This window comes from Panthera uncia, chromosome C2 (assembly GCF_023721935.1).
Source record: "Panthera uncia isolate 11264 chromosome C2, Puncia_PCG_1.0, whole genome shotgun sequence".
Classification (NCBI taxonomy): domain Eukaryota; kingdom Metazoa; phylum Chordata; class Mammalia; order Carnivora; family Felidae; genus Panthera; species Panthera uncia.
The window spans coordinates 95670267-95694158 of NC_064810.1; the positions used below are offsets into that span (position 1 = coordinate 95670267).

The 23892-nt window shown below is 37.9% G+C and overlaps 1 protein-coding gene across 3 annotated transcripts in view; it reads right to left on the reverse strand.

Annotated features, from left to right (window-relative positions):
• Positions 1-12141: 12141 nt before the first annotated feature.
• The window catches only part of LOC125921172 (uncharacterized), a 27920-nt gene continuing 16169 nt past the window's right edge, over positions 12142-23892 (reverse strand). Inside the window, exons 4-8 of one of the 3 annotated variants that reach the window (XM_049628585.1) lie at positions 21240-21358; positions 18811-18932; positions 15593-15790; positions 13500-13562; positions 12147-12359 (exon numbers count right to left, since the gene is read on the reverse strand). In XM_049628585.1, the coding sequence (XP_049484542.1) occupies positions 12248-12359; positions 13500-13562; positions 15593-15790; positions 18811-18932; positions 21240-21358 (614 nt within the window). In that variant the 3' untranslated portion in view covers positions 12147-12247. Of the gene's footprint in view, positions 12360-13499; positions 13563-15592; positions 15791-18810; positions 18954-21239; positions 21359-23892 lie in introns of all 3 variants that reach the window. The other 2 variants (XM_049628584.1, XM_049628586.1) reach the window with 2 other exon arrangements.

Below are 23892 nucleotides of genomic sequence, written 5' to 3' on the forward strand. Positions count from 1 at the left end.
TATCACTGAAAGTGACAAATTTAGTCTTTTGAGATATCTTGGTATAATGCCATAAAATCTTTTAAAATGGTAATCGGAAGATATTCTACCAAAAGCTACAGTTAAGTACAAATTTTTGCCTGAATGACCACTTTTTATTTTTCTTATTCTCCAGCGTGAGACCTGCAGTTAAAAAAAAAAAAAAGTATGATTCATTTACTCATTTAACAAATCCTTATGAACCTGTGAAGGTTTATACTGTGGTTCTCTAATCCTCACTCTCTTGAAAAAAAGGAGGAGTCACTCTGTTCTGATGATTAGGACAGGTATATGGTGCCAGAATCCAATTTAATAGTCTGTGTTAGAGCAGAAACTGATATTAGAAGTTTTATTAATTCTAAGTTTGTGTTCCAGCCTATAGACTAGAGAATAAGAAGGTCAATCTCTTACATTTCATCTTGAGTCAACCCTTGTCTCCCACCTCCCTCTAGTCACCTGCCACCTTAATGTGAAATGCATCTCTCCACATAATGAACTTTTTTAGGTTTGAAAGACTTCCACTGTTGAGTCTCCAGTAGGGAATGGCAGTATCCAGGCTTTAGAAATACACAGAGGAGGAGGATGAATGTCGGGTTGAGGCCCCAGGTGAACGTAATCTTGCCTTCCAGGCAGCATGTGACTAGTTTCCTACTCGGCCGATTGTGAAGTCCCCTCCGATTGATGAAAACACATTCTGGGCTCCTGGAGGCTGTGGATAAATGGGGCGCGGCTGAATCATACTGAAGGCTGTAAGATGGCGGTGGTGTAACGAGCTCACTGGTTTGGCAGTTACAAGGGCTGGGATTGAGTCAGTAACACTTACTACTGGGGCTCTCCAGGAAGTCTCTCTAACCGCTCTGAATTTTAGTTTCCTGAACCATATAAGGGGAATAATATTGCTTCATAGACAAGTGGTGAAGATCTCCTACAATAATATGAGAAATGTTTTACATGATGTGTACCTAATAATAAGTATTCCACGTTCCACTCGTGGGTTTATTTTGCAGTTTATTCCTAAGGCTGCTCCTTCAACCAGTACCTCTCAATGAGAAATGGCCTTTTTTGAACTCTGTGTAATTTTTTAGATTTTTTTCTTAACATTTAAAAAATCTTTTTGAGTCTCCTTTTTTTGGGTTCCCCAGGGAGAATCATTTCAAATTTAATTTGAATGCTCTCCAACGCATCTGCCTTTTCTTCTGCTCAGGAATCTGCTCTTGCTGTGAGCTAGTTGCTGGTGCATGCTACGCCAGGATGCCCTGGTTCAGGCTTTACGCGGGCCTCCCTCTATGGCCCTGTTTCTTACGTGACCTCTGGTACCCCTTTGGGAACCTGCTCTCTCCTCCAGCTCTCCACCTTGTCTTTGGATCTAATTTACGTCTTTCTCTCAGTTGGTTAGAAAATATTATACCCTTCACTTTCTTCTGTCAAGAAAGAGGAATAAGGTCTCCTAGCGGGGCAGTATAGGTCTGGAGAGTTCTCATGGACTTCCCCCACAGTTCCACCTCCCAGTGACCCCATTACTCTCCCGGACTGCCGCAGTTTTCCCTCACACCGACCGCTCTGCGGGAGCTGGTCTGTCATGCCAGGCTCTTTCCTCACTTACAGAGATTATTCTTTCAGGGGCCCCACTGGAACTGTCTTCAGTCTAGCACTCTTGCCTCCAGTACAGACCAGAAGCAGGTTGTCTTCTGTGAGCCTCTTGGGCACCATGCAAATCAGAGGTTGTGCCTACATACTGATGGGCATACCGAAAAATTCCTTATGTCAGGGTACCAGAACCTCACTTAAGATCCCCATTCACTATAAATAATTTCAGTGAAAATAGCAGACTCGTTTGGGAAATAAACATTACACATAACTAGATAGGCAGTATCAGAACATGTAACTCCTCAAAAAAAAAAAAAAAAAAAAAAAAAAGAAAGAAAAGAAAGCTCTTTAATGTTACTATGAGTCTTGATGGATTGACCCTGTTATCATTATAAAATGTCATACTTTGTCCCTAACAGCTTTTGTCCTGAAGTCTATTTTTTTCCTAGCATTGTCACATCAGCCCTCTTTTGGTTACTGCTTTCGTATTACATCTTTTTCTATGCTTTTATCTTCTACCTATTTGTGTCTTTGCATCGAAAATATGTCTCATATAGACACATATAGTTGGATCCTTTTTAAAAAATCTATCTGCCTTTTGACTAGAGTGTTGAATTCATTTATAATAATGTGTTTACTGATAAGATAGAATAATAGTAAGATCTGTCCAGTCAATATCTACCATTCATCCAATTGAAAAAAAGAACCACTAAGTTTACCTGCAGACCCAGCCAATGACAGAATAAAATATTTCAACCCCCAAATAATATGACCTTGGAAATTTCCTTTTTCCCCTTTAAACATTAGTAATTTTTATTCAATTAGTCTGTCCAGTTGACAGTTGACTCTCATGCACCCTTTCCCAAATAAAGGCTTTCTCAATATTTTCATCTGAATCTTTATTTGACAGCTTCTTACATAAAAACATCTTAAAAGGGAGCCTTATATCTATTTAGATAAAAATCCATCTGCCATTTATATAACATATTTTAAATAGAGTGGAAAATCAAACATTGCCGTTAAATATTAGCTAAGTACTGTTACCTGCTTAAGGCTTTGCACCTGAAATTTACTATCTTTCTTCAAATACATTAGCAAGTATTAGAGATGTGATAATGATATCCCGGTGCTAAACTGAGTCAGGGCTAAGCTAACCAAGAGAAATAAAACAGAATTAAAAAGGAGAAAGCTTCTACCCCTGCGATTCACTGTGATTTAATGCAACCACTTGAAATTCCTTGTACACAGTCTACATTTTGCAAAACGTTTTACTGGTAAGAGCTGGTCCGTCACTTGTTACATGTGTAGACACATGCTTGCAACACAAAAAGTATTTGAGGCTTATCTCATTGAACTTAGCTGACCAACTGACGGTGTAGAGCTGCTTATAGTGGTGTTTCTAAATTGATGTTGGTACAGAAACGATCCAACAGACTACAACAGCAGGAGGACATGTGTATTGAAAAGACCACTGGGCTCTTTTAGTTGCTATATATTACTTCAAAGCAAAAGGGAAACATTATTTGCGTGACTACACCAACTCTTTTTTTTTTTTTTTTTGATACTATAATCACTCACTGAACAAAGTCACCCGTTTAGTTCTGACAGTGGTGAATTCACAGAATGTTAGCGTGAGAAAGTTCCACGGAGACCTTAAAACTCTACTGCACATTTTTCACAAGAGCAAGTTGAACCCAGGTAGGTGAAGTTCATCTCCCTGGATCTCGTAGGTAGTTCGTGGCACCAGAGCCCAGTCCCATGCCTTTTCCCTTACACCACCAATTTCCACCTCTGGTTGCACATTAGAATCACCCAAAGAGGTTAGCAAAAATAGTGACATTTGAAACTCGCCCAGATCAATTCAATCAGAATCTGTGGAGGGTGGAGCTAGGACACTGATGGTTTTGAAAAGGTCCCAGACAATTCCATTGTGAAGCCAGGGCTGACTCTCATTTTATGCTACTCTCTTGCAGAGTAAAAATATTTGCAAATATTACCTGATGAATTAAAAAAAATTTTTTTTCATGATTCATTTGCCTGTTGTTCACTAAGCGTAGATGATGAAGCATCTATTGCTTTAGGGTGGGCAGATAAAAACCAAGGACAGAAAAATCAGTGTTTGGCTTTGATTTTCAAGATAAACTTCAAAAAGTATATAGCAGAAAGGATAGTTTTAAAAACTAGACCTTCAAAGGCAAGGACTAAGTACTTGATAGAGAAAAGGTTTTCTGAGGGGTGCCTGGGTGGCTCAGTCAGTTAAGTGTCTGAGTTCGGCTCAGGTCAAGATCTCACAGTTTGTGAGTTCGAGCCCCGCGTTGGGCTCTGTGCTGACAGCTCAGAGCCTGGAGCCTGCTTTGGATTCTGTGTCTCTCTCTCTCTCTCTCTCTGCCCCTCCCCTGCTCATGCCCTGTCTCTCTGTCTCTCAAAAATAGTAAACGAACATTAATTTTTTTTTAAAAAAAAGAAAAGGTTTTCTGAATTCAAAATTATTAAGTATCAGAAGTCAGTTGCTGATGGACTCAAGCATGGAGTATAAGAAGTGAACCCCAAAAAGGAAGGATTAAGGCTATGTTGAAAGAGTCATTTCCAACTGTAAAGAAAGGAGGGTAAAAAAAATAATGATGACCACTTTTGGGGGAGTTGGGGTGAAGATGTGGTGGAGGGGTGCTGGCAGAGGGCTCAGAGAGAACTGGAAGCAAATAAAAGATATACATCTTAGGGTGATTACCTGGTATATTAGCATTCTCCAGAGAAATGATACCAATACGATGTGTGAGTATATTTGTGTGTGTGTGTGTGTGTGTGTGTGTGTATTTACTTATTATTAAGAAACTGACTCACACAGTTATGGAGGCTGGCAAGTCCAAAATCTGCAGGGAGCCAGATAAGAGCCACTGTTGCAATTTCAGTCTGAAAGCTCTCTGCTGGCAGAATCTTGGGAGGTGGATGGATAGAGGGGTGCATGGGGAGGTGAGGGAGGAGAGGAGACAGGGCCAGTCTTTTGTCCCATTTAAGCCTTCAAGAGATTCAATGAGGCATGCCTCATTATGGAGAGCAATCTGCCTTACTCAGAATGTACTGATTTAAATGTTAATTTCATCCATAACAAAAACCTTCACAGAAGCACCCAGTATAACGTTTGACCAAATATTGGGGCTTCATAGCTCGGTCAAGTTAACACATGAAATTAACCAGCACACCTGGTATACACTCAGTTGTGCTTATATTATACATACCTCCTTCTGTCTCCTTTCTGCTATGTCCCACTCAGAACTCAAGAGAGAAGAATATCTGCTCCCAGATCTATTTAAGGGCCCAAATGCAAAAGGAATCCAGGAGACCATTGAGTAGACTAGAGGGCCAGTATGAGGATCCTCACATCCCAAAGCCTTACTTCCTGCTAGAATTACATTTTTAAAAAAGGACGGGGTAGAAGTTGCATACTTGGTAATATGGGATCTGAAAATGCTAGCACAAGGCCTTGAATGTTGTGGCTGCTAAATAAAGGTTAGCTGCTTTAGAAATATGATAAAGTATTCAACTCATACCCACTGACTCACCTGCTGTTACAACTCTTAAATCAGTACTAGATTACCGGTGCCCTTTTATAGACATGAAGGAGCTGAAGAGTGTTAAGCAAAGAAGACGAGAGGTAGGAATGAGCATAAACTTTCCCCCAAAGTTTAAAGTATTGAAACAACAATGCTTGATAAAACTCATTTGCTTTTTATAAATTTATTTCCTTTCATCAGTGGGCCGTTTTCTATGTTTATCCATAATAATTTACTGAGAAAAAAAGACAAACGCTTTATAAAATGTGTTTTAGACAGATAATGGTTTTAAAAGCAGGAAAAATATATCTAGTCATTGAACAGGTATGTGCTTGGCAAAAGGGAAATAAATGAACCTTTTAAAACACAATTTTTCATCAAAATGAGCTTTACTTTTAAAAAATGATGGCAATACACCCTGTGGATACTTAATATAAATTCATTTGAAAAGCATCCTAGATCTTGTTACCCAGTGATCAATTGCTTTGTCTTTATTTTTATTTTAGAAAGCCAAAGAGAGAGACCATAATTCTTCTGAATAATACAGACCAATATTCAGCTATTTGCTTGAATTTCACAGCTCTGTGTGAGAATAAATATACATTCATATTTGGTCCTTATTTTAATCCTTACTTTTCACAACGAAGGTTTACTATGTTATTAACTTTCTCTGTACAGAGGGAATATCATTAACTAACTCCAACCATATTGGGAACAGATTGAAAATCTGTATGAATAGAATCCATAGAACTTAATCAAGATACAGTTTTAATTGGTTACAACAGATTTTTATTTAGTTGAAATTCAACTTAATGTTTAATATGAAATCTATCAGTATATTTGTAGGTATGTATGCAAACACACTCTCTACTATTGAGAATAAACTGAGACTGGCATGCTAAAGAATGGCACTTAGGCCATGGGACTTAGAATATCAGAATCCTTCCTCAGAAAAATATGCTCTATAATTTTCTGGAAGAAGATTAATGAAGAGAACACTGACTAGTTAAACAAAATAACATTTAATTACAAATTAGGTCTCTGTCCCCAAAGCTATTGACAAAGTCTAATAAATTATACTGGGATCTAGTAGAACTTACACCCAAGCTAGTTATAGGCATAGGCACCATCCTATTGAGCCCATAAAACAAGAAGCTACACCTGCCAGCTCAGGAAAATATGGAAATAAGCAAGCGGAGAAGAGCATTTGCTCCAGTGCCTAGCCCTAAGTTGTCCTATACCACTTGACATGCATACCTCCCAGACCCAGGTGAAGTGTGAAGTCTTCTGCTGAGCAAGAGAGTGGGAGAGGCAAAGTGTGTAAGAGTGTGTGTGTGTGTGTGTGTGTGTGTGTGTGTGTGTTTGAGGGGCGGTGTAGGAGGAAGAAGGCGAGAGGTGAGGAGTGGAAAGGTAAAGGTGGGGAGAGAAAGCTGGTGCCCTTACCATTTTCCAAATGTGGAAGGAAGAGTAGGAAAAAGAAAAAGCCTTCTTGAAAGCCCCAACCATAGAAAACTCTTCATAGTCCATAATCTAGATCCAAGCAGTTTAGCCCTCCCTCCTTGGGTGGAGAGACAGAGGGAGCAGAACTGCTGGCCTGAGGTCTGATTGGTCAGGGGAAGGAGTGAGGGAAGAGGCAGAAAAAAGGCCCAGAGCAACCCTAAGGCTAACCTCCATCTCATAGTGAAGTTCGTGTCTTGGTGAGATTTTTGGTTCCCACAAAATATTTTTTTCAGCCCTATAGCAGTAGTTCTTTAGACTCCTGAGATGCAATTTTTCAAAAATTTTCCCCAGAATTACAGATTTAACCTCAAGGAGGATATCACTCATTTTCCCAATACTCACTGATGCTTAGTTTTTGAGGGGGAATAAAGAGGAAGTAAGATGACTCCTGTCCTTGAAGGAGCTTGTATTTTAGATATTGTCAAAAATAACTAGAATACAAACTAGAAAGTGCAAAGCACCTTATATATTCATAGTTCAAGGACACTGAGAGTTTGGAGAAAATAACATTTTTTAGCAATAGCAAATTCCACTCTGAATTTTATAAAGTAATATAACAAGTTTTGGAGTTACCTTTTAGAAACTCCAAACAGAATTCATAGAATACTTCTTCTTTTGAAGAGGAAAAAAAAAATGCAGATAAGCAAATACGCACCTGCATGATTCAAATATTGATGCATCTGCTCCCAAGCTCTAAAACTAATTAGAAATTTGTTTCCTGTCTGCAATTAGCCTTTAAAAAGATGGGCATCCATTAACACGGTTTGATAGTATAATGACAAGCAATTAGTGATAAATTGTTCTATCCTGGAAAGAAATAACAATTGAAAGTAGATGACCTCTAAAGGAATTGAAAAATCACTTATTTTTTTTAACTTGCTAACTTAATTTTTAAAATTTGGCACAAAGAATTCAATTTAGGGATCGTCCTCTTTGGGTGTGGATAGAACTTGAAGAAAATAAAGTCCTTTTTCTTGCTTTTGCTCTTTCTAGTTACCTTTTCTCTACCCTTCCTCCCTCCTCATCCCACAAACTCTACATTTCCACTGTAATAGAAGAGAAAAATAGCAGGGTACTTTCAAGACAAGGAAGCTGAGAGAAATTCCCTACAAGATGGAATTAATCATACTTATTGGAGAGATTTAAACCATTGTTTGGAAGCTGCAGAAGGCAGTTATCATTTTAATATAAGGAAGAACTAACTTCTATAGGTTAGGATAGATCAAACATTCTTTTCTCAAATGTTTATAATTCCTCAATTTTATCAAATGTGGACTGAAAAATCCTTTCCTGGATGTTGTAGGGTTGATACGAGCATTCACTGAGTGCTGGTGAGGAGGTAGGCTAGCCGATGCATAAGACTTTGTCATGCACTGCATGAACTTCCCTCATTGAAATTATTTTCTTAACAAAGGAGTTTCCTGCATCATGCCTGTTGTCAGAAAGCTGTCCTAGCTGCACAATTGAATCCCTGCCACTGTTTTGAACTGAGCCATGCAGATAATCATGAACTGCACACACATGCCATTTAGGAAAAGAATGAAATTGAGACACAAAATTAGATGTAAGATGTTAAGTGGCATTAGGTCATTCCTTTTATGCCTGTTGCCTCCAGTGGATTGGAGGAGAACTGACTGTTTCAGAAAGATGGAGGTATCTGAAGTTTTAGAACAGGAACTTGATGTGATCCTGTTTAGTTAAATAGAATATGGTTAGAAGTCAGCCATCTTTTCTGCCTATGCACAAAATTCCCACAAATAGAACTTTATTGCTGATTTAAAAAATCCCTGTATACTCCCAACACAGTATTTTCCAAGACCATATGTCTGCTTAGGCCATGGGAGAAAGTAACTCAGATCTCTAGATATTATAGAAGATGCAGGGAATATTACACAGGTCAAGTGAGCAGATTTATTTGAAATAATAGCAACACCATTGTTGGACATGTCATGATGATGGCTACTGAAGATGCTACCATACAATGAGTGATAAACTCAATTTTAGGTTTAATGTTATTCAGTTTATTGACCTCCCTCCAATCAATTCCCCTCTGACATAGGTAGGTAGGCATCACTAACTTTCGTCAACCCTCTCTGGTGACACTACCCTTAAAACCTGTATGCCTCTTAAGACCAGAATATCAGATTGCAACCCAACATAGGCTATCTCTTGGGAATAATGTGATGTCTACCTTTGAGACCCTTACCTACCAGTGAGTGTACCCATTCTTCCTCATAGCTACCCAGCACCTAGGACCTCTTAACTTCCACATATGAAACCCATGATTTTCTTTAAAAAAAATTTTTTTAATGTTTATTTATTTTTGAAAGAGAGAAAGAGAGGCAGAGAGAGAGAGGGAGGTAGGGAGGGGAGGAGAGAGAGGGACACACAGAATCTGAAGCAGGCTCCAGGCTCTAAGCTGTCAGCACAGGGCCTCACGCAGGGCTGGAACTCTCAAACCAAGAAATCATGACTTAAACCAAAGTCAGGCTTAACCAACTGAGCCAGCCAGGTGCCCTGAAACCCATGATTTTCTTTGCCAGCTAGAGTATTCTTGCCTAGGTAATCAAATCAGCTTAAGCAATAAAACAATTTGGTGGCTATCATCGTCAATTGTTCATGCCCTCATTTTTTTGTAACTGTTCTCACTACTGTTGCCCGAATCCAAGTTTTTAATACATTTCACCTAAACTATTACAGTTGTGTCCTACCTGGTCATTCTACCGTCCCATTCATGTTTTCCTATAATAGACATTTATTCATTCATTCAACGTTTGAGTGCCTACTATATACTATATTGGAGGCAAAGCACATCATTGAATAATTTAAATTGCTGTCCTCAAATTGAAGGAGCTGTGTTTATTGGGAAAGTCTAGGCTATGGTATAGCATCAAATGGAATCACAGGTTGATAACATAGGTCTACTATCTTGCTGTATACATCCCCGTAGGATGACTGTCACTCTGTGCCAGATCATATTCACAGTGGAGCAGCCTCTATATGGAAATTTGTCTGCTGGCATGGCATAAAAAATCAAAGTGTGAGAAAGCACAAACTGGTTCTCAAAATTTCTGCCTGCGAGTGACCTATATCATACCCTCTTATATTTCATTGGCCAAATCAAGTGGTTTAACACATCTAACTTCAAGGAGTAGGGAAATATACACCTCTTCTAGGCCAACAAGACAATGGATATTGTTTAAGAGTAAAGCAATCAATCACATGACTTTAACATTTAGAGCAGGAGTCAGCAAACTACAGACTACCACGTGGTTTGGTAAATAAAGCTTCACTAGGACACAACCACACCCATTCATTTACATATGGTCAATAGCTGCGTTTGCACTACAATGGCAGAGTTGAGTGGTTAAGACTGAGACCATATGGTCAACTGAAATATTTATTCTCTAGTTCTTTACAGAAGATGTTTTCCTACCCTGATTTAGAAAAGCAGAAGGATACATGCATAAACATCTAAAATGCAATGTATCCACTCTCTTATTTCAGGATTACAGTCCTTTTATGGGAAGCAAGCAAAGTATACATTTAAATAAAAAATCAAGTGGAGATGTGCCTGAAGACCAATATTTTTTTTAAGCACTTTGGAACTGCAGAGGAAACATCTGATTGAAAAGATAAGGGAAGACTTTTGGAGGAAATTGTATTTGGAATAAGCCTTGAAAAAAAGGGTTTTCTTAAGGGTACCTTCCAGTGAAAAATATTGCAGACAGTAGGAAAGATTTGAACAAGGAAAATTTAAGGTATATTCAAGGAATGGTGAATACTTGTTTATAATTAAATGCAGGTATTTGTGATGGATTATGGGAGATGATGCTGTCCCTGGAAACACAAAATACCATCTGGAATTTTAAAATTAGAACTATATTATTAGAAGATACAGCAAGGGTGTTGAAAGGCTTTGAATCTTGCCTTTGCCATGGAATAGTTGTGTGACCTACCTTGGGTCACCCTAACCAAACTATTTAACCTCTCTGAGCCTCAGATATCCCTACTTATGATGAGAATAGTTGGAACCTCATAGTTTTCTGAGGATTTAAATAATGGATGTACAATGTCTGTCTTGTGCCTGATACACAGCACATGCTCAATAATTGTAGCTATTATTATTTCTATTACTTTTTAAAAAATCTTTTAAAAGTTTGCTTATTTTGAGAGAGAGAAAGAGACACACACAGAGAGAGAGAGAGAGAGAGAGAGAGAGAGCGAGCAGGGGAGGGACAGAGGGAGAGGGAGAGACAGAATCCCAAGCAGGCTCCACAGTGGAGCCCAATGTGGGGCTCGATCTCATCAACCGTGAGATCATGAACTGAGCCTAAACAAAGAGTCCAACCCTTAACCAGATGTGCCACCCTGGTGCTCCTACTGTTAACTCTTTTTAAGCCATTGTCAATCTGAATTGGCTTTTGCAGCCAGGCCCATTCCTAACATACACTTTATTGTCTCTGGGCCCCTTTTCATGCGGGGCTTCCTGACTGGGACAATCTGCTACTATTTGCCATCTGTGGATCTTTAACATCCATCTCAAATCATCTTTTCTCTATAAAGTCCTCAAAGTGGCTTCCCACAATTTTTTTTTTTTTTTGGCTTCACCTAATTGAAAATTGTATCTCCTCCTCCCACAGTATTTGTAACATATTTCATTGTATTTTAGGTGTTAGGTATGTTTGGTCTACTTCAGACATCCATAAGATTCTTGAGAGAAGGGACTGTACCTTTGTCTTGTCAGAGTCTTTCTACATAACTTGATAGGCAGCATTCACTCATGGCAGGATGGTCTAGAAAATGTTTTCCTTATTTCATGCTGGGAAGCATCTAATTGATGAACTGTCTCGGGAAAGTTTTAGTTCTGCAGCTAAGTTGATCTTTATAAATAAGGAAAACTGTAAGGTCATAAGTTGGTCTAGTTGTTGACTTTTCTCTAAATTTTGAAAGCAACTAAATTGAATTGTATTCCTTCTCTCTAGTGTATAGGAAGACAGTTTTAAAATCCCATTTATGAAATTCTCTGAACAAAAAGAAACTTCACCATTACTGTTTATTTTCTAAATATCTAATGAATGGCCTGGGACCTTCCTAAATTTCTGTTGTATCGAAGCCACTAATGAATGACAGTGTTTAAAATGAAAAATCCAATGCACGTGGCTTAAAACCACAAGTTGCCCCTCTTCCTTTTGATAGGTCAGGTTTTTTAAAGCAGTGCTGTCACAGTAAGAGACTCATAGCCCCGACGCTGGATGGATGAGTCCCTGGAGTATGTAGGAAACCTTAGGGCCCTTATTCATGTTGTTTTTATTCCATCACTTAACAATCTCTCTTTTCAATGTTTAAAATATACATAATATATTTCTCTAGTATTTTATGTATAAGATTTCTAGATAAAAATTATATATGTATGCTCAAAATTTATTTACTGATGGGGTATAGAATTAAAAAAACCTGGAGGTCACTCATTTAAAAGAAAACAATATATAAATATATTATATACATAGTAAACAACAATATTTAGTTATGCATCTCCTATATTTATTAGCTTTTAGAGACAATGGTGATTTCTTTCCATACAGATTGCATTAGGATATAACACAGAGTTGTGAAAAAATATTGGTTTCTGGTGGTGAAGAATCTTCTGGTAGCTTCAGGATTCCATCCAGCGTTTTTAAGTTTGGCAAACAGGAGAACACTCTAAAGCAGAAGTGAAAAAAAAAAAAAGAAAAAGTAACCGTATTGAACAAAAGCATTGTATTTTACTTACTGTCTTTATAAATAAGTGCACTTTGCCTATTGTTACAAGAAAGTTGAGTGGCTATCATTTTATTTTGTTTTGTTTTTAATCTATGCAATAGGGTTCTAATAAAATACTATTTATGTGCATTGAGCTGATCACCCTGCTGTAGCTTGCCCTCTCAGGAGCTACTGTATGGTTCTGCCTATTATAAATATAGATCAGAGAAGTAGGACTGCCTACAGTCTGTTTTTATAAGAGAATTTCAGTCCAGTTTCTACAAAACCCTATAAAGAAAAAAAAAATGAGAGAATTTAGCCAACTAACCACGAGAGAAAGAATGAGATAATGAGACATGTACACATCATGAAGTTAAAAGTTTTTAAAAATGGAAAAAGTAAAGAAAGCACATATTGTTTACTGCTAATTAAGGAAGAATTCTCACTGTGAGTTATAAGAAGACGAGGGGGTCGAGAATAACCTTGTGCTGCATGATTTTCTCATGACAGCATTTTTGAAGCTCACATTTTAAATTTATACCTTCCAGGTTCAGGAAGGTGTCACGTACCCCTTCCAGGTTCAGGAGGGGGCCTGCACGTCAGCCTCGTTACACAGTAGTCAAATACCTAGCAGTATGAGAAAGTAGTGTTTCCTTTCGAGTGGACAGCTTTTCTAGATCTGGGAATTCTGTGGCCCTGGGATTTGCCCGGGATGAAAGACACCGACATGCCATGTCAGCTAAGGGTGGTGTTGACCTCCTTGGAATGCTGTCATTGGCTTCATGATTTGCTTAGCACTAAATGCTTCCTGCACATTATTATATTTATTCCTCACACCAGTTCTGTTAGGTTGGTTTTTATTCCCCATTTTAAATCACTTATCCAAGATCATAAAGCCTGTAGGTGACAAAGCAAAGATAAAAATCTAAGTCTTCTGGCCCTAATGTTTAGACTTAGCTGACAGGAAACCCTAACCACTACTTCCTTTCAAAAAGTCAAACTATGGTGAACTAAGATCACATTTTCTTCTGAAGAACGGTAGAAGAGTTTGCCTATGGGTGTCCCAGGAAATGGGGCTACCTTCTACCTACTGGGACTTACACTATGAGCTTTATCAGTAAGTTTTTTTCTCTTTTGAACTGTGCTCTCTTCTTTTTGAAGGATCTGAAACAAAGGGGGAAGGGAAAGATAGTCACAATCTAGGTGACAATGATCAAGAAAATCTTACACTTAAATCATTCTGATCCTGTTGTAAAGGGTCACTGAAAGTCTGGTCCAAATCTTGATGTAGAGATACCCAGAAACAAAATGAATGCTGTTACGATCCTAAAAGTGTGAATTCAGGACCAGGTTATAGCCCAAATTTGGATGAACTTGGGACTTCAGTTTAGTTTCTTAGCAGAAGTGGATACTTAAGTCCTTTCCTCATGCTTTAAAATGTCTGTATCTTTCTGTTTAAAGTAACCCTGTACTACCCAAGTCAATACAACCTGACATTTTATAGCTTGAACGCCAGTCTATATCCACCTTGGACTCAGTCCAATGGAGTTAATGTTAGAAAATAGAAGAGCCTCATTATATCCCTCATTCTCACATAACTCTATACCACATCATAGTGAAGACAGATTCATAGTGAGACCTCAGGGCATATCAGATTTCAGACAGTGAATCTTAATTCTATTGTTGTAAGGCATCCTTTGAAGGGAGGCAAATCACTGAAATGGGATCAAGGTAAAACCCCACATATAAATTAACAAAACTAAAAGGTAATGCTAATTTTCTTTATGACTAGAAATGTGCCTTTTTTGGAATGGTGTTGAAATGCCCAGCTAACCCTCCTCTGACTGTTGCAAATATAATTTTAAACTTCAAAATGTTATTATGGTTAAATGTTAGTTCAGTTGTAAAGCAAATGTTCTGCTAGTTTTCACTTACGTAAAGGAATTTGAGAATTTATTATCACAGAACATGCATTTTGCCTTCGGTTTACAGTCATGGGGGAGACAACGGCAATAATGAGATTTATGTAGGAACAACAGAGATTACAATTTTTATTTTGACAATCTTTTGTTGTACATCAGGGGTTGAGGAGTCTAATATTAGGTAGGCCTCTGGACTACTGTTTTTGTCATGGGAAAATGGCAGCTTTAGAAAGGAAGGTAGTGAGAACTATGTCTTTTATTGAAGTTGAATGTAGATGAAGGAAGTAGTCATAGACCAGGTATGGCACCTAGAGATGATCTAATGGTTCGTATGATAGATTCAAACTAAGACATGAGTTGACTTGTCATTTGGGGGCAAATACAGTTTCTAGAACTCAGTCGCTTATTATTTTAAGTTCCCGCAAGTGGTGCTGGGAATTAGCTAGGGAGAAATCAGTGGGCATAGAATTTCCTGCACACTCCAAGGTGTAGACTGCATCATTATCATTAGGAATGTCCCAGTAGTGACAAAGAAATTAAATGGTTTATTCTTCACAGGTTTTCAAGGACTTTCAACCACTAGGGTAGATTGAATCAATTATTTCTTTGTATTCACTTAATGGTGCCCTTGTGGTCCAAAGGAGTGAAAATAAAACCGGAGAATAAACAATTTATAAAATTATCACATGGACCTCAATAGGATTCTACATGTAGAATTTTTTTTAAAGACACAATATCTTTTAAACATTAGATAGAAAACGCATAGGATTTGAAAGTCTAAAATGAAGCATCTCTGTATATGTAAAGTCACATTACAAGAGAAGCCTAAACTTTTAAAGCAATCATAAATTAACTCAGAGAAGAGTGTATTAAAGATTTTTTTTTTTAACGTTTTTGTTTATTTTTGAGACAGAGAGAGACAGAGCATGAACGGGGAGGGTCAGAGAGAGAGGGAGACACAGAATCTGAAACAGGCTCCAGGCTTTGAGCTGTCAGCACAGAGCCCGACGCGGGGCTTGAACTCACGGACCGCGAGATCATGACCTGAGCCGAAGTCGGCTGCTTAACCGACTGAGCCACCCAGGCGCCCCTTAAAGATTTTTTTTTTAAAGGTCAGCTTAAAGTTCTTTAGTTGAGCTCAGAAGCATGAAACATTCAACTCTTAGTAGATATGATAAATATTTGCCAAGGGAATTTAAGCTAGAGGGGAACAACTGTTAAAGTGTAACATTCAATAAAGAACATAGATGACAAAGGTGTTAGGGGCCTTACCGTTTCCGGTAATTTTGGTGAAACTCACAAGGGTTCCTCTTGAGCATGAGGGATTCTAGGGGAGTGCGCTGTAAACTGGAGAGCCCAGTCAGAGACTCAATATGGTTTTCAGCCAAAGATAAATGCTGTATCTGGGGTATCTTTGGCAATTGTTTAAAAGATGTGAGATGGTTTTTGTTCATATTTAAAACTCTGCATCTGGATAAAAAAATATAACACTTGTCATTTGTCTCCCAAAAAGAATGGTTAACTACCAGATCTCGACCATAACCCCTCAAAGGAGTGACAATGACATTTTCTACAAGTTTGGTTTGTAAAAGAAGAGAAAGATTTATACTAAAATATTCAGAGAAAATAAGCAGAATATATGAGACTGTAAGTTTGCTGAGTGCAGGAATCTGTTTTCTTTTCCAATGTATACACTTAGTACTTGGCATAACATTTGGTCCATGGGGGATTCACGATATGTGCCAAATGAAAGAGTGAATGGCTGCATATAATCTCAGTGATATAGTAGTACACAACAGACACATAATAACTTGTGAAGAGTATTGCCTCCAAGTACTGAGATTATAGTTGTTTTTTTTTCTTAGCTGACAGGATGCTATATTGAATGCTGTATGAAAATGAAAACTTAAATGCTATATTGGAAAAAAATAGCATTGTAAGTCCGAAAAAAAAAAGTCTTTTATATAAAAAAAAGAATAAAAGTTATCCTTAGGAGAAGAAATGTGTGTTAGGCATTTAAGGTGAATATATTTTCCTGACATATGATGTTTCTCAGTATTTTTGCCTTAATTGTGTAAGACCATGCAAATAGAGGAAATGATTCCAAATCTGTCACTGACACCTTGCCTTGAGGAAAAATTCCTTTATGTACACGTTGGAATTTAATACCATGAGAAAAGCACAGGGAACTTACTTATGGGCCCTGTACTCCATAAGGACACTTAGTAGATAATTATTGGTAATGTTAAAGATGGTGCTAAACAGAGTGCTTCTACACAATGGTATTAGAAAAATTCAGTTTGAACCGCCCCCCCCCCCCCCCCCCCCCCCCCCCCGCCGATCTCATTGTAATTTTTTTCCACATCTATTCATTTCCTTTCTTCCTTCCACTCCACCGCCATATGGATATTTCACACCGTCCTAATCACACATTTGATAATTTGGGGTTTTTACTCTTTTCCAGGTTACACAGAATCTTTAGAAGCACTTCAGTACTATGACAATTTGTAATCGAAAAGCCAGCCCAAGCAGTTCCTGTCTCTCTGCCCCTCTCTCTGTCCATGAAGTCTTTTCTTTTCTTAGCTGCCAGTCATTCTCTCATTTTATTTTATTTTTTTAAAAAGTTATTTATTGAAATTCAAATTAGTTAACATACAGTGTAGAATTGGTGCCAGGAGTAGAACCCATTGATTCGTCACTTACATATAACACCCAGGGCTCATCCCAACAAGTGCCCTCCTTAATGCCCTTCACCACACACAAAAACAAATTCAAAATGGATGAAACACCTAAACATGAGTCAGGAAACCATCAAAATCCTGGAGGAGAAAACAGGCAGCAACCTCTTTGACCTCGGCTGCAGCAACTTCTTACTAGACATGTCACCGGAGGCAAGGGTAATAAAAGCAAAAATGAACGACTGGTATCTCATTTTCAACATCCATCCATCCCTCCCAGGCTCTCAGATTCACCCCGTCACAGATCCCCAGTTAGCAGGATGTTAGGCAAGCAGAGCAGCAAACCCAGTGTGGTGTTTTCCCTGGGGCAGAAGGAAGGAGGCTATGAATATACACGCATCAACTTTTTTCTCCTTTTTTTGACATGTTGATTTGGCAGTTGTAAAATTTGAATTGCAATTACATAATTTTATATTATATATCCTATTTCTAATGAAAGAAAAGCCAAAAGAATACATCTAGAGAACACTAAATTTAGGTTAAGTCTTTTCTTTAGTGACTGCGGTTTCTCTCTCTCTTTTTTTACATTAAGATAGCAAAGATTTGGAAGTTTATTGATCCGGATCAAGTAAAGTTCAGATACTCCAAGCATCTTTTAGTTCAGTATTTCTAGAGCATGCCATGTGATTATTAAAAAGTTTTTTCGTTGTATGTGTATTTAAAAAAATATAGCTAATGTATCACTATTATATCCCTAGAAGAGAGTCTGGCAAAAACAAAAACAACAACAACAAAATAACCCCTCAAAACCTCAAAACCTGAATGAATCAATATCAACTGCCATTGAGTTTTTATTTACAGTAGTGATATTAAGTTTCTTTTGAGAATTTTTACTTAGATATTTTACAATTTGTTAAAAACAACATAGGTAAAATCAAATGCTAGGCAAATCTGCCTAAAGTTTCCAAGGGGTGTTAAACATGATTGAAGATAACCCAGGCACATTGCATATTCTGACCCTTCTTCCGTCTCCAACTGTTTCCCTCTCCTTTGTGGCTGTGATGGTCTTTTTGTTGCCCTGTCTCAATCTATGCTGAGGGATGTATCTTAACCTGCTCTAGGACTTACCCTTCCCTCTTGTGGCTGCCTGATTTCCTTCATCTTCTACTTCTCTCCTGAAGACCTCTGTCTGTTCCTTGGATTGCTATCAAAGCTCATGGCACCTATCTTTGTGCCTGGTGAAGCTGACAGAGGCTCTCTACAATCCTGAGCAAAAAGGCAGATTATCTTTTAACATCAGGAGTTTGGGATCCTTGGAAGACCAAAGAGTCTGCATATTTGTAAAAACTTTTAGTTTGTTTCTGTCTCTATTCTCACCCTTCCATTAGAATGTGACCTTGAAGCCAAGATTCCTGCCAACTATCTGTAGAGTCTTTCCTCATAGGTGCTCAACAAATATGACTGACTAAAAATCTCTATCTTACAACAAGAGTATTTATATAATATAATTGCATTTCCAGTGTACAATATAAGGATTATGGCAAACTTTTCTGCCAGTATGATTCTATGATTGCAAATTCCTCCCCTAAAAATTGCTGATAATACTAATTTAGAAAAGAATAGATTTTGTCCTCTGAAGTGTGACATTTTGACATATAAATTTCCCTTTTTGCCTTGTCCAGGCATCATTTAGCACTATCACCTTTAAGACCTGACCATATGGCCACGGTATGTGCAGACAATAGTCACATATGCCCACATAGCAAAGATTTGACTCTAACTTAGTAACTAGACATGCTAAAAAGCAAGTACCTTGGCAATCTTATGGCACTTAAGTCCACCAGTGAATTATCCACTAACCAGAGGGTTTCGACTCGAATTAGTCTTCTAAGAATCCTGTTAAAATTTGCAACTTGATAAGGGTCCCCCAAATCCTGAAATGAAAGGTTCAAATTCTGAAGGGAAAAATAAATAAAAAGAAAAGGCAAGTTCTTTGTCAACTTTTAAAAATAGTTCTTCATTAAAAATGTGTTTATGTTATTTAACTATGTTATTTAAATATGTGTTAAATATGTTATTTAAACCAATAGTTTTCACCTTTTTTGTGTCTGTCCTCTAAAACACTCACACATCCAAACACTCACAATTACCTTGCAGAGATTCATTCTCAGATGGGGGAGGTAAAGATCCTGACCTAATCCTGATTAGAATGACATACAAGGTTGGAGGTGGGGAAGGCAGGATCCTGAAACTGAGTCTGAAATTCTCTAGGGGTTAAGGGAGGAAAGGATGACATTCCATCTTGGAATTACTGATTTGAAGGATGAGTTACCATTTAGCCTCCTTGGAAATACTCAGAAATCACATTTAAAAAGATTTCAAAGTAAACTACCATCATTCAAAAGATGAAAGCTATGATTTTCTTTTAAAGTAGTTAGGAATACATACCTAACGATGACTTAGCATATTTCACAGATAGTGGATACTTTATGTTTGCTTTTAACAGCAGTCAACTTCAATTTAAAGAAAATTAAAACCACTTTTGGTGGTTTTACAAGAGCATTGCTCCTGTAAACTCTATTCCTAAAAGTCAATTTAACTTTTTTGTTTCCGCAATTTTACCATCAAGTTCTGTCAATAAAATTATTGAATAAAATGGCCATCCCTTTTAAAAAAAAAAATGAAGCAGAATGATTTAATATTTTGAAGAAATATAGGTATCTCTATCTTTAAAAAGATCATTAAAGTCTTGATATTTTTAGGCATTAAACATTATAAACTTTGACACTTTAAGTTCCATTTTCCAAAAGTATAAAACGTCTTAATTCCAACATAAAACTTAAGAAATGATAAAAGATTATATCTATCATTTTATATTGAATGCCACCACCTCAGAGAGGCATTTTTTGGACCACTATGTCTCAATTAAGTTTTCTATGTTAGTTAGAGTTTCTTTAGCCATTCTCCTAGACTACAGTTATCTCAAGACCAATTAAATTTTCTATGATAATTTATGATGAAGTCTCCATTGGCCTTTGCAGTATATCCATGGTTTAAATGGCAGCTATAAAGAATAAATGGATATATACACTGAAATGATTACCTCTAAAGATAGTTCTGGGAGTGGAGGTCAAAGTTTCAGGTGTATTAGTTAAATTTTTTAATAAATAGGCCTATGGTGTCAATTTTTAAGAGTAGAATGTATCCATCCATTATATATGAAAACTTTACTTTTAAAAAGAAAAGAAAGCACTGTGTAGGGAAACAATATTCTATTTTTATATCTGCCACTACCAAGATATGTAACTTCTGGCAAATCAATTCTCTTTCTGAACTTCCCTCTCCTTTTTGAAAGGAAAGGGTTTAGACCAGACCCTCTCCAAAGCTCCTTCCCACCTCCTAATTCCATAATTCTAAAACATAAATGGCCAATCTGTGAAACAAAAGAGGCCATCAAGAGGCCCCACTGAGCAGGTTTTAAACTCAGTCTTATTTCTGGAAGGCTTCCTAAATTCTTCACGTACAATTTGGTCACTCTAAGAAACAAAAATATTGGCATCCCGCTCAACAAAAATAATGTTGAGACATTGATTTGCCCTTTCATTGCTACCAACACAGCCTTCCCATTTACGTGTTTACTGCCCAAGATGACTTGATCAGGCCAGAATTAGAGGCTTGAAGGATCACAACCCCATAGCTTTGTAGTGCCCAGGCTGACTGATTACAGGCACTGTTTTCAATGATAGTGGCTCCATCAGTTGGGTCATTTTCAGCACCAAGAAATCACAGCTCCTGTTTTTCACTGCAAAAGTTTTATTTGTTCCAGGATAGTTGTGTTCAGACCAAGCTGGCTGCTCCAGCTGATGAAAATTTTTGGCGTAATGCATTGTTCAAGGGATTCTAGATGGCATCATAAACTCACTGATATGGAATGTTGTCCAACCCTTTGATATTCATTATTGTCAAACGGAACAATTTCATTCTGGGGTATTTTAAACTTCTCCAAAATTGAGCAATATTAGGATAAGACACAGGGTAGAAAATAAGTAACACGTCATGATGAAGAAGAGGTGAACAAAGAGATAGAGAAGCCCATACACCACTAGTTTTAGAGAAAACTCCGAGGAAATGCTGAAAGTTTTGATATTTATGCTAGCGATTGCCCTTAAAATGGGGGGGGGGGGCGGTCATAACAGAATCAATGTGGAAAAGAGACCCTTTTCTGTCTTTTAAGCTCTCACCGTGCAGTCCTCCCAGTTTTCTTGTAGCCATGTTTCCCATTTGTTTTTTTCAAGGACTCTTTTCCGAGCGGGTAAGACACACTCCTCCTGTCTGAAGAGCAACTCTTCTGTGGAGGGTCCTGGGCAAAAATCACAAGGTGAGATCTTGGAAATAGGTTTAGGGCAGCAGGACTGACATCTTCACTTGATATTTGTGGGATTTTTTTGTTTGTTTTTGTTTTTTGTTTTTTGTTTTTTTTTTTTTGAGAGAGAGAGAGAGAGAGAGAGAGCAAGAGAGAGGGGCAGAGAGAGAGAAAGAGAGAGAGAGAGAATCCCAAGCAGGCTCCTCACTGTTAGTGCAGAGCCTGATGCAGGGCTCGAACTCATGAACTGTAAGTTCATAGCCTGAGCTGAAACCAAGAGTCGGATGCTTAACCCACTGAGCCATCCAGGCACCCTTCAGTTGACATTTGGCCAGTTTTTTTAAACTTCCATGAGATATCAGAATTGAGGAAAACATGAGTTGGCCTGTAATATGCCCAAATAGTGTGAGCAGTAAAAAAAATGAGCTAACTTTTAACCTTACATAAACTATTTCTTGTGCACATAAGAAAATCACCAGTAGAGTAACTTTAGTCTCACATAATTTTCTCTTTGGGGATATGAAGTCACTCGTGACTTTCCCTCTCTTTTGTTTCTCAACTCAGTTAGCCACTTGGTTCTATAACCTTTCTGCTGGAGAATCTGTCCCCTTCCTTTTCAATGTCTAGATCCTCATATCTCCTCCCTGAACAATAACTACTTTCTTTTGGATCTCCTTGTTTGAAATCTTCCCTCCTTCAATATAAATGATAGACTTTTCTAGCCTTCTAGAAACACAGCTTTTTGCCACACTTCCATGTTGAAAACATTTCAGAATTTTCTTACTGCCTACCAATTAGAGATGGAAAATCCTGGTTTGTCAAGCAAGGTTTTCCACAATCTTTTTTTTTTTAGTTAAAAATTTTTAATGTTTATTTTTGAGAGACAGAGAGAAACAAAGCATGAGTGGGGGAGGGGCAGAGAGAGAGGGAGACACAGAATCTGAAGCAGGCTCTAGATTCTGAGCTGTCAGCACAAAGCTCGATGCAGGGCTCAAACCCACAAACTGGGAGATCATGACCTGAGCCGAAATCAGACAACCGACTGAGTCATTCAAGCGCCCCAAAGTTTTTGACAATCTTATCTCAATCTCCATTTCCACACTCATTCCCACTATTTCCCAACCCTGTTGTCCTCCAAATCAGGTTTGCACAAAATTTCCATGGTTAATGAAAGGATATCCTGTTTCCAGTCTGAGGTTGGGTGCTAGGTGATTGTGTATCTCCAGATGACTAATTTTAATTTTCTGAGCTTCAGTTTTCCATGTCAGCAAAAATACAGGAAAGACTAGAATCAAGGGCCTAACGTGAGTTGAATATGATGAGAAGTTATGTTTGTTTGAAGTTCATACTGCTTTATAAAAATACCGATTTCCAATTCCATTAGAATGTATTTCTTTATTAGCAAGTATAATTCTATTGTGTTGCCCAGGAAAACTACAGTCTATTATGATGCTAACTGGGCCCCTGACAGCAATCCTAAGCTCAGTGATTTCAAATCCCTCCCACTCCACAATATGTTTCTATGAATCCTCCCTGGAATCATTTGTGTACATTTCCCCCACGCCATTTTTCTGGAATGCACGATTCTTATTTCACAGGTGAAAAGAAAGAGATATACTAAAGAAAGAGGTGACTAAAGGCATCAGGAACAAACTTTGCTTTTGTGGCAGTTTTGTCCAGGCTTTGCTGGGAGATAATGAGTCCATTTGTGAAGGATTTATGGAAGGCAATAAAAGAGTCCAATATTTCATTATTTTGACACAAACATCTCTTCTTTCATCAGGTGCAGGTGGAAGATTAGGTGCAACCTGACCTTTCTGGTATTTCTCTCATAATGAACTGTACAGTTTCCACCCAGGAAATCACATAACCCTGAAGTATCCCAACCAATTTACAAATAAAATATCCTTGTGTTAAGTTTTCTTCCTCATTGATTAAGCTGATTGGAATTAAAAGTCACAGAACTGGAAAAAACTGGATAATCACCTAATTGGGCAGACCTTGGGCTCTATTATCTTTAATACACCCACCCGAAATTTGGTAGCTTGCTTTGTGTAAGAGATATCCCCAGACTTATTAAACTCTGTCCTATATTGTTTGTTTGAGTTCTATTGATCTTCTGTTCTTTCAATTATTATTTTTTTTTAAACAGCTTTCAAAGATCTCTTTGAAGTTGGAAGCCAAAGGTCACTTCCACTGTGAGGAATTATATTAAATTGGATTCTTTCTTTTTTAAACTCGGACTTGGTTGGTAATTGAAGATATATCTTAGCAGTTGAGAACTACAGTCTGGAATATCTGACATCCTTGGAATGTCGACTTTTACCTGCCATCTCTGAGCTGGTACTTTGTCCCCTCACTGGATTTGTAACTTAGCAGCAGTGACTGAATTGACTTGCTGAGGGATTTTCAAATAGAAGGCATCCACAGTTGAAAGAATTCTGCCAAATTGGTGCAGCCGCTCTGGAAAGCAGTGTGGAGGTTCCTCAGAAAATTAAAAATAGACCTACCCTATGACCCAGCAATAGCAC